At 43.3% G+C, this 12,129-nt stretch overlaps 1 protein-coding gene across 6 annotated transcripts in view; it reads right to left on the bottom strand.

The window, feature by feature from the left end:
- Positions 1-12,129, bottom strand: part of ck (myosin-VIIa ck) — an 85,530-nt gene that overhangs the window by 48,701 nt on the left and 24,700 nt on the right. For 3 of the 6 annotated variants that reach the window (XM_071680326.1, XM_071680325.1, XM_071680324.1), the window contains exons 2-8: positions 8,864-9,779; positions 7,676-7,789; positions 6,919-7,065; positions 5,306-5,490; positions 3,589-3,710; positions 2,752-3,008; positions 1,977-2,142 (exon numbers count right to left, since the gene is read on the bottom strand). In XM_071680326.1, coding sequence (XP_071536427.1) covers positions 1,977-2,142; positions 2,752-3,008; positions 3,589-3,710; positions 5,306-5,490; positions 6,919-7,065; positions 7,676-7,789; positions 8,864-9,613 — 1,741 coding nt within the window. In that variant the 5' untranslated portion in view covers positions 9,614-9,779. The remainder of the gene's footprint in view (positions 1-1,976; positions 2,143-2,751; positions 3,009-3,588; positions 3,711-5,305; positions 5,491-6,918; positions 7,066-7,675; positions 7,790-8,863; positions 9,780-12,129) is intronic. The other 3 variants (XM_071680329.1, XM_071680327.1, XM_071680328.1) reach the window with 1 other exon arrangement.

Raw genomic sequence — 12,129 nt, forward strand, 5'->3', positions numbered from 1 at the left:
TGGTGGCTGATTCATGTGAGAAACTGCAGAAGCTGGTGACTGAGTTTGGTAAAGTGTGTGGAAGAAGAAAGTTAAGAGTAAATGTGAATAAGAGCAAGGTTATTAGGTACAGTAGGGTTGAGGGTCAAGTCAATTGGGAGGTGAGTTTGAATGGAGAAAAACTGGAGGAAGTGAAGTGTTTTAGATATCTGGGAGTGGATCTGGCAGCGGATGGAACCATGGAAGCGGAAGTGGATCATAGGGTGGGGGAGGGGGAGAAAATTCTGGGGGCCTTGAAGAATGTGTGGAAGTCGAGAACATTATCTCGGAAAGCAAAAATGGGTATGTTTGAAGGAATAGTGGTTCCAACAATGTTGTATGGTTGCGAGGCGTGGGCTATGGATAGAGTTGTGCGCAGGAGGATGGATGTGCTGGAAATGAGATGTTTGAGGACAATGTGTGGTGTGAGGTGGTTTGATCGAGTGAGTAACGTAAGGGTAAGAGAGATGTGTGGAAATAAAAAGAGTGTGGTTGAGAGAGCAGAAGAGGGTGTTTTGAAGTGGTTTGGGCACATGGAGAGAATGAGTGAGGAAAGATTGACCAAGAGGATATATGTGTCGGAGGTGGAGGGAACGAGGAGAAGAGGGAGACCAAATTGGATGTGGAAAGATGGAGTGAAAAAGATTTTGTGTGATCGGGGCCTGAACATGCAGGAGGGTGAAAGGAGGGCAAGGAATAGAGTGAATTGGAGCGATGTGGTATACCGGGGTTGACGTGCTGTCAGTGGATTGAATCAAGGCATGTGAAGCGTCTGGGGTAAACCATGGAAAGCTGTGTAGGTATGTATATTTGCGTGTGTGGACGTATGTATATACATGTGTATGGGGGGGGGGTTGGGCCATTTCTTTCGTCTGTTTCCTTGCGCTACCTCGCAAACGCGGGAGACAGCGACAAAGTATAATAAAAAAAATATTTATTTATTTATTATTATTATTATATAAAAAAAAATATATAATAAAAAAACTTTTATCAAAATATCCTGTATCAGTGTCTAATCATAACATATCACTCTCTGTACTACTGTGTACTCAAAAAATTACTCCTATTCAATGCAATTGATATCTCAAATTATTTTTTGATCATATTAAGATCTAAAACAAAGTCATGCAAAAAGGAGGAAGGCTGGGGTCCTTAACTTTGGAAACTGTGGAAAGGATATCAAGGTCGCAAACCCACTTTATCTAACATACCCATGTGAATGAAGATTCTATATATTATTTTCTCCCCAAAACTTTATACTTGAAGCTGGCATGTCAAACATTCCCTTTTCCAAGATAAATCAATGTGCATATAGCTCTTTCACCATCAAAGTATGCAGGTTAGAAACATTATCCAAAATTCAATCTATCTCTAACATTAAAATCCAGTTCAATTTCAAAATACTATGATCATTTACAATCTTATCATTGCTGATAATTACACCATAAGCATTATACATAACCCAATTTATTCCAGTTAGTTATCAAAAACCAAGTTCAATCCAACAACTATCTTCTGTACCCAATTTCACCCAATTTAACATCATCAACAATGAGTGATTATCCAAAACCCAGTTCACCCATATTATTATTATCCACAAACCTCAATACTACATAATCTACAACCATTCCAGCCTCAGGAATCTATTATCTACAATTCAATCTATTACTGTGACCAACATCCAAGACATTATCAATCACAAATTACGATATACATTGATATACTGACCAGCTACAAATTATAACAAGTTACCTCTTTCAGTCATGTTTTGTTATGAACAATATCAAGAACTTCAACATATATGATCATCCTAATCAAATACATACATTTATCAAGGTAAATTTCCACACTTTCATAAATCATTTTAAGCTACAGTTAATGCCATTCAGTTTTCCTTGCTTACACACTAATACACATACTTCAAGCCAGATTTCCTGCACTGCAGTCTAAACACTTACCTATGACTTTCCCCCTAAACTTGACATTTCCCATGTGTAAAATTGCAGCAAGAATCTTCATTATTTCCCATACTTCAGAGTCACTAAACATTAAAACTTTCATGGCAGAACGAATGTCGGCAAATTCTCGAGCATCATCACGTCCTTCACAGGTTATGCTGCCCCCCTGTGGAAAGTTAACAGGTGCTAAAGGAACAGCAAACTGCATTTATGAAACCCAAGTGTAAAGAGACAATCTTACAAGTTTTCCATTAAGTCTAAAGAACTAACATGGATTAAGTGCACAGAAGTTAACTTTTTCAGTACACATCTGAAATCCCTATTCCATATAACTGTTCTCTCTACCCATATATCAAGCCAAATAATGCCCTAAATTTGCTTCTGCAAATGATTTGATTTCTGTTGTGATTATGCTGACTTTTAAAGGAAAAGGAGAACAATTTTTGACTGGTAAGATGAACATTCTATTGGAATCTATTGGTCAGCCATCTCTGAGATGTCACAGCACTGCTTCCAATTAGCTGCAATACTGACATCAAAAAGCATATGGAAGGAAGAAAAAAAAAAGTGACAAAATTCAAGAGGTGGTCACTGTTTCCAAGAACAGATTCCCTTTGAACCTCATCAAGCCCATATAATCAATACTCAGGTTTTATCTGACATTTATATTAGTCACTTTCCAAGTACTGCATATGGATTATGAGAAAATATACTTGAATCTTAATCTCAGCCCTAGTATGTCACAGTGACTAAAAAGAGCTTAGATAATACTTGCCCCAATCAAATATTTATATTGTGATGCATCAGTCAACTCCAGTTTTTGTCTTTCTTCACGAGTCATCCCAGCCAACATGCAGTAAAAAATGTGGTAGTTTCTTTCATCTGCTCCCTGAGAGACAATTCGAGACTTTTCCAGAAGGTACTGTTCAATGGACGCCCCTTCAATCACTCCTTCCTTTGTGAAGTGTATGTCAATATATTTACCAAACCGGGACGAGTTATCATTCCTAATTGTTTTCGCATTGCCAAAAGCTGTGGAAAAATTGTTGCTTTATCAGTGAAAGGTGGAGGTTCTCATGGGAAGAGTAAAATCTACTGGGCTAATAGTCATTGGGCAGATACTAAGGAGATAGTAATAATTGCATTATATGTTGTTGTCGCTGCTGGATGAATGGATGTAGTTATAAAGAGGTTGGTTTGGTTCTTGAGTGGGTGATGGTGGTTGTAAAGAAGACAGTGTAGTTGCTGGGTGGATACTGATGGATGCTGGGTGAATGATGGTGACTATCTGATCTTCGTTATGTGAAGGTGTGAAAATACTCAGCAATTAAGTTGTGTTGTAGATATTCTTCAATTATTCTACTGCCCTGAATACAATAAATATCTACTTGATAAAAAATATGCTTGAAATGAGTACCAGTTCTCAAAAACTACCTTATATGACTGCAGTGCTTAACATAATGATTTACATCTCGATATGGTACACTGTATACATGGGCAGGCTCTGGATGGGGTTGTTTCTCTAAGATTTGAAATTCTCAAATGCCACTTGACATTTCCAATACAAGTAACTTTTCAACAGAACTATTAATAAGAGCATTAATTTACTGACCTTCTAGAATAGGGTTGGCCTCTAGAATCTGTTGCTCTATCCAAGAGTGCTTTCCAGAGATGGCAGCCAGATACTGGAGGATTAACTTAGTGCTTTCCGTCTTCCCTGCACCCGATTCTCCACTAAAGAGAAAATACTTCGTGATATAAAGGTTTCACTAGAGAAGGTGGAAAACCTCTCTTCACCTTATATTCACTATAATCATCCATTTTTACTGATTCATTAATGCCTAACTCCCACTCCCCCTGATAAATAAGCCTACATTCCAACATATTTGATTATGAAAATGTCCTACTTCTGATAATCAAAATCAAGTCCTAGTTCATCCATTAATGAAAACCTAAATCAACTTGAAAATGAGGCCCCAGCCCCATTTCATCAGATAATGAAATCTAGGTCACACTTCTGATAATTAAGGCCTAGTTCCACCTCATTCACTCCACCTAATAATGAAGCTATAAAGTCACTATTTCAAGCTACCTTTATTTCATACAACCTGTTGTTGATGTGAGAAGCAGTCTTTCTCACCTATCCCCAGGGATAACACACATTTCTTCCTATTATTATACTTGATCGCTGTTTCCTGCGTTAGCGAGGTTGTGCCAGGAAACATGAAAAGACCCATCCTCTCATATACACACGCATAAACATATATTATTTCTTTTTTATTATGCTTCCAGCATCAGCGAGATGGTGCCATGAAACAAACAAAGAAAGACCCAGCCACTCATATACTCACATATATACATACACGCCCGTACATGTACATATACATATTGACATATACACATGTACATATGCATACACAGACGTGTGTGCACATAAATGTACATATACATAAATATACATATCACATACATGTACACACACATGTACGTATTCATGTGTATGCCTTTCACCCTCCTGCATGTTCAGGCCCTGAATGCTCAAAATCTTTTTCTCTCTATCCTTCCATCTCTAACATGGTCTCCCACTTCTCCTTGTTCCCTCCATCTCTGATGAATATACTCTCTTTGTCAACTTTTTGTAACTCATTCATTCTACATGTCCAAACCATTTTCATGCGTGCTTGCCATTTCCTGCATGACCAAGGTAGCGTCAAGAAAAGAAAACAGAGCCTTAGAGGGAAAATTCCTCACTTGGCTCCTTGCTCTGTCCCATCTTTTGAAAAGTAATACAGGAGGGAAGGATTTCCAGCCACCCACTTCCTACCCTTCTTAATCACACCTTCTACAACACACAAGAAATACATGGGCAGTATTCTTTCTCCACTATCCCCAGGGTTATATATACAAGGTTTCAATTCAACCTGTAAAATTCTTTTGGTAAAGGTCCCACTCCCATAGTACAAGTCAAAATCTTATTGAAACCTGTCTAATTTCTGGTTCGCTGCCTAGATGCCTATGGCTAAATTCATTTTACACTACTTGCCAAAATCCTGTTGTATCTTCTCAACTCTTTTGCCCCGACTCCATTGCATCTACCCAGCTCTTTTACCCTTATTCCATTGCATCTACCCAGCTCCTTTACCCTGATTCCTTTGTATCTACCTAGTTCTTTTGCCCCGATTCAATTATATCTACCAAAGTCTCAGTACACTTGTTCCACTCCTATTCAAATATCTGAGTTCTGCATTCACCACAAAGTTCCATTATATCTGTTCAGACCAAATAGCATGTACATTGGCTTTTCTGTACCTGTTGCAGTATATCTATACCTGATAACAATACATTGGTCCTGTTTGAAACGTTTCATATTGTTGTAACATGAGTCACCAATTGCAAAAATGTGTGGTGGCAGCTCTCCAATCTTCTTGCCCCTATACAGCTTGATTTGGTCCACTGTGTAGATGGGTAGGATCTGATATGGGTTGACTGCAACTAGGATCGACCCGGTGTACGTCTGTTAAGGAAGATATGCTTAAATGTCATCTTTAAAACACTGGATATTGAATACAAAAATCAAACACTAAGAAACCTCCCTTTATTCTTAATCATAATATCAATATTCATAAAAAAATTACATAGTTACCAGCCTGAAGGTTTTATAGCTGTTTTACTTTAATGTCAAGCAAAACCTCCCATTACTGAATTAAATGCATATTTCTAAAGAAAACCAAGGAGAAAGGGATTGGGTGAAGAGAGTAAAAGAGTAAGAATGAGTGAGCCTGAGTGCTTGTTTTCTCTCTTTCAGAGTCACAACTAGCAAGTACACTTGGCTGAAGACAAAAAAAATTTATTCTTAGAAAGATGTGATATCAATGACCACAAGTTCCCTGATAACATCGCTTCCCTTCCTCTATTTTACACATCATCCCTTCACCTATTCCTTTAGGTTATACTCTGTGTCTCATGGCTGACTGATATAATTTAGTAATAATAGTGTACTATCCCCTCATATTCTACTGTTCTCAATGACATGCTAATACAGGATATTTTCCTGTATACACTCTAAGAACTTCCATCCTCATCTTTTAATCTGGAACCTCTTATTAATGAAATGGCAACCCTTTATCTGGTTGAACATCAATTACCTCTAGCTACATCCCCTCTAATTAATCAGAACTCCTTCCCCTCAAGTGTTAACCCCTCTCCTTGGCTAGACTCCAACTCCCTTTATCTACATTGTCTAGACCTCCCTTACACTAGCTACAACCCCATTGCCTCGACCAGACCTCCCTCCCTCTATCTAAATCTCATCATCTCAGCCAAACCTCTCTCCCTCCAGATACATTCTCGCTTCTTGATTAGACCTCCCTAAATCTGGCTATATCCCCACTCCTTGCTCAGACCTTCTTTCTGACCTCTAGATATATGCCTCCTTGGCCAGACCTTCATCCCCGACATTCCTTCAATGGGCTACATCTTCTCTCCTTGACCAGAACTCCCTCCCTCTCACCACATCTCCTATTCCTGGCTAGATCTACTTTCCTCTAGCTACATCCCCTCTCCTTGGCCAGACCTCCTGTAGGAGTACACTGTCGAAAAGAGGTTCTTCCTAATCAACTTATTGTTCCAACGTTGTGCTCCATATATCAAACAATACCTGCAGATGTCTGTTCTGGCCTATACACTCCATTCTTTCCATATAAAGCCCCAACAGTGTAGCTCCCTCTAGCATATATAGCCCCAAAGTGAAATTCTCCTTGCTACACGATTACCCTGAAAATGTAGTCCTCAAACCATATCATCCCCTCAGAGATGTTATCTCCTTCAGCTGCCCTGAATCCGTACCACATAATCTCCAGATATGTAGGAGACACTCCTCCTAGGCAGGTCCTCTAATCCTACTCCATCTACCTGGTAAACCTGCTAAAAAGAAAATACTCACATAAATTAGGTTTTCATTATATCTGATCAGTAGGTTGCGGAGGATGCCGGCCTCATGGAGGTCACCTAAAGATATCATATCCTCCACCCCTTGCACAGAGGTGGGGTGCATTGCTTTGATTCTTCGCTCTGGGGTCAGCCATTGTTCCTGTCGAGAAAAGAGTCTCTGTTACTGAAGGTTACTTTTACTATTACCAGCTGTTACTTGAACACCTGTTCCTTGGAGTAATAAAACATTACGCTTTACATATAACAAACCAATACATAATACACCAATGAACACAACTCATCAACAAACAAAACATCCCACAACTACAGCAATAAACATGAAACACTAACAAACACAAAAACATAAATAAAACAAACATTATAAAACACCAACATACACAACAAAACGGAAGATCGACAAATACAAAACACAAATACAGCACAAATAAACCAAGTTATTAACAAAGAGGACACACCATTACTTACGATAATACAGTACATCAGCAAAACAAACACTCTTTAAAACAAATTAGTACACAAAACCTATGACCACAATAATCCACAAACACACATTAACAAACACATATATCAGCAAAAACATTAACTGCCAATCACAAATCACCTGTCTGTCATTACCTAATGCACAACAAAATACATGCACCTGTCCTTGTCGCTCCCACTAAACAAATAAACAAAGACCAATCCAGTAGCAAGTGTGAATGTCCATTCTCAGGCAGGAGGCAACAAACACAGGAGCCTGAAGAACCCACCTGTCCGTCGTCGTCCAGTACCTGGATGCGGCGACCCTCGGCACTCACCACCCGCGCCCCGATGGCCACGTCGAACTCTCGCCTCGACACCGGCTCGATCCATATGTAGTCGCCCTGCAGGAGGTTGCTCGATTAGTGGTGGTTAGTTGTGGGGCTGACCAGGTCACTAGTGATTACTTTAAGTGAATGTCAGCTCTGTGGGTTATGTGGAGGAAGGATAATACTGTGGAGACAATGGGAAGAAGGCAGGTTTGTAGGTTCGATGGGAGGAAGCAGTTCGAGGAAAACACTGGACGAACAGGTCAGCATGTACTGGGGAGCTCAGATCAGAAGGTACTGGGAGGAAACACCAGCCTAGCAAAAGCTCTGAGATGTACTGGGGTGAAGGCTGAGTCACCACTGGAAGAAGAAACCAGGTCACATGAAAATGAAAGTACTGGTCAGCGGGTACCACCTGTGGAGATACAGGAGACCAGGTCAGAGGCTACTGGGGAGGAGACCAGGTCAGAGGCTACTGGGGAGTAAGGCATGTTTATAAACAGAGCACAAAAATGAGTTACTGGGAGAGGAATAGGTACGCCAGACAATGACACCAGCTCCACAGGAACACCAAGCCGGTGGTGCCAACATTACAGGAACACCCAGGTTGTAGTGCTAACCATACCATAACATCCATGTTGTAGCGTCTGTCCTACAACAATACCAAAGTCGTAGTGAGTCCTACAACAATACCAAGGTTGTAGGTCAGCCCTACAACAATACCACGGTTGTAGTGTCAGCCCTATAATACCAAGGTTGTAGTTTCAGCCCTAGAGAGTAATACCCAGGTTGTGATGACAGGCCTACAGTGTCACCAAGGTTGTAGTGCTGACCTCAAAGTGTCACCAAGGTTGTAGTGCCAGACCTACAGTGACACCCAGATGGTAGTGTTACATCTACATGATGGCCTATATAGTGTTGTCAGCCTTACATGATGAGCCAGACAGTGATATCAGCTCTACATGACGCCCCAGACAGTGGTGTCAGCCCTACATGATGCCCTAGACAGTGATGTCTGCCCTACATGATGCCCCAGACAGTGGTGTCAGCCCTACATGATGCCCCAGACAGTGGTGTCAGCCCTACATGATGCCCCAGACAGTGGTGTCAGCCCTACATGATGCCCCAGACAGTGGTTGCTGCACACACCGGTCTGGAGGTTAGGAAGTCCACACTGGCGGACTGGTCCTGCGCAGGTTTCCATGTGCCGTCCTGGACTCCGCTCTCCGGGTCCACCACCACGCTGATGCCGCCGGCCGTGTAGCGCCTGAAGGCAGCATACTCCAACAGCTCGGTTGTCTCGTAGATGTTAACCTTCTCCTGCACGATGCTGCACCTCCAGCCTCCTCCCGACGCCGCCGCTGCGCCCGCGGTCCTCACGTCCTGGCCAGCCGTCCTGTGGCACCCGTCAGATTCCCGACCTTTCTTAAGGACTCTCTCAGCCGCCGTGTTGTACAGGGCTTTATGTCCGGAAGGGTGGTGGGTGGCAGCCTTAGGCTCCTGGTGTTGCGGGTGGGAATGAGGCTGAACCATGGCAGGGCTGGGGCCTGCCATGGGCCTGCTCACCGAGGTTTTCTGGACGTCCACAACAAAGCCATCAGCCTCGAACTGAAGAGCGTTCATGGAACCCATGGGTGGGTCCCTTAACACAGCCTTGTGAGGACCCGCTCCTTGATCCTTAAACTTAGCCTTGGCTATGCTGTGAGGACCTTCCCGATCCTTCACCAATGTCTTGTCAGGACCTATTCTTGGGTCATCTAACCTAGCTTGGCCTGTTTTGTGAGGACATCTTCCAGGGTCCTTTGAGCTAGCATTTCCTACTCGTTGAAGACCTGTTCCTCGACCCAGGTGGTGATGTTCCTCCAGGCTGGTGACCTCGTGGTCCCTCTCGCCGTTCATGATGACCTTACATCATTCACTGGCACTCACACCTCAGGTCCTGCTCAGGCTCAGTCACGGCCTTCACTGGCTCCCACCACACACTGGCCCGCCGCTGCCGCCGGCCCGGGGAAGCCACACTCGTCCTTTATTTATCACTCCTTCTACAGACGCTTGTAACATTACACTGTGTCAAGGAAAAGGTAAACAAACGTACTGATATACAACACTGACGTGCACACACACACACACACACACACACACACACGTCTACCTCATTAAGTTGAAGAGATGGTTGGTGGATATAGCGAGACACAGATGGAAGTAATCATAAGTATAAATCCTTAGAATGTACTGAGAAAAACGTTCATAACGTACATAAAATACATAAGAAAGTGAAGGTGGCACGCCCAGCGAATGAGTATATGATTCACCAGGAGACGTTACGATAAACATGCCAACCATTGCATTTAAAAGACGAGGTAGAAAAATCTAATACTGAAGTGAGCGACTTATCTGGACACGTATGTTGGGACGCTAACATCCAGAATACAGACCACCGTTAGAGATGGTTCTGCTAAGTCTGGCAAGAGAAAGTCATTAAGACGAATACACGAGACAGTGAGACAAGACTCGTACACTTGGGAGTGGTAAGTTACGACCTCAGAGGATAACGAAGACGTGTAGGGACGATAAGGTGTGTAGTTGTGTACTAGAATGAGGAGAGATGGACGGAAAAACTACGAAAGAAAGTCTTGAAGAATCGACCAGAGATGATCATAAATGTGCCTTGCAACCATCATGGGGAACAGATAAGAAAATACTTCGTTTGAGCAATAACAAGACATGACCCAACCAGACACCATCCGATATACCACATCTGAGGTACAGTCAACACTACAGCCTTACCCCTGGCTACAGTGATCGACAGATTACAGGCAAACATGACCCATGACCTGGCCTGTACCCAGGGGCGTGGCATCCTCCAGCTCAACGAATGGACGGCCTCCATGATGTTGATAGTGAGTGATTCTTCCCAGAAGGGAGGAGAGGATCACACACGAGACAGCCTAACACACACACACACACACACACACACACACACACACACACACACACACACCAACCACAGGGCAAGACCTCGAGGATATACCTCTGAAACATCAACATTATCGAGGCTGAATGACAGATGATTACACAAGAGAAAGACGAAATGACAAACTGATTATTAGATATAAACGTGATGAAAATGAGAGGTAAAGAGGTAGAGCACCTCACTGGTGTCAAGCACACACATAAGGCCCCATCAGTGCACAGCTCCCTCCCCGTACTGCACGAATGTGGCACACACGCACGTCAGCCAGCAGTGGAGGTGGAGGTGGCAGCCCTACTACAGTATCTGTGACTCACAGCTCCTGACAACCTTTTCTCCATCCGTTTTTCGGTTAGCGCGAACCACAGTCTCTTAAGCCTCATTAAGATGAATCTCCTCTCTCCACTACCCAAATAACACTAAGAAATATATATACATTTACTTTTATCTTGTGATCATTACTCCCTCAAACAGAGACGTGAACAATAATCAATTGAACAGCTTAATGTCGGAGGTGCTGTTGGGTTAATCAGATGTTTGCGTCTGGATTAACCAGGTCTCTGTTCCAACCATTCCTGTGACTCGGCTGAGTTCACCAGCTCCTGGACCAGACTAATCCATCTACTGCACCTGTTCAGCAGTGGGCAGTGTAAACAGTGCAGACCATGATAAAGACCCAAGCCAATGTCTGCAATCAGCGTTGCCTCTTACTCAGTCATGACCGGTAAATAAATAAACAATGGAAGACCACAACAAAGTTCAGAGTCGCACGAGGACTCCACTATGAACACCACCACGGCTGGAGGATTACCCTCTGAACACCACCATAGCTGGAGGACTACCCTCTGAACACCATCACAGCTGGAGGACTACCCTCTGAACAACGCCACAGCTGGAGGACTACCCTCTGAACACCACCACAGCTGGAGGACTACCCTCTGAACACCACCACAGCTGGAGGACTACCCTCTGAACACCACCACAGCTGGAGGACTACCCTCTGAACACCACCATAGCTGGAGGATTCCCCTCTGAACACCACCACAGCTGGAGGACTACCCTCTGAACAACGCCACATAAGAGCAACATTAAGGTCACAGTACCAACATGAGGGCAACATAAGAGCAGCATCATGTGTGTGTGTGTGTGTACCTGGGTGGGTCCGGTGGGGACATGGGCCGGCGTTAAACAGGCACCTGGGCATCCTAGCCTGACTCTGGACGCTCCACAATCCAACACCCTCCACACACTCTCCCACACACTCATAACACTCCCACAGTCCAACACACTCTCCCACACACTCATACCACTCCCACAGTCCAACACACTCGTAACACCCATCGTCCCACACACTCACAACGCACTCTGCCAATCCCCTCCTCCCCCTAAAAAAAAAAGATACCCTCCCACAGTTTCACACACTCAGAGCACACTCTCCCAGCCT

The sequence above is a fragment of the Panulirus ornatus genome, chromosome 31 (genome assembly GCF_036320965.1).
Source record: "Panulirus ornatus isolate Po-2019 chromosome 31, ASM3632096v1, whole genome shotgun sequence".
NCBI lineage: Eukaryota > Metazoa > Arthropoda > Malacostraca > Decapoda > Palinuridae > Panulirus > Panulirus ornatus.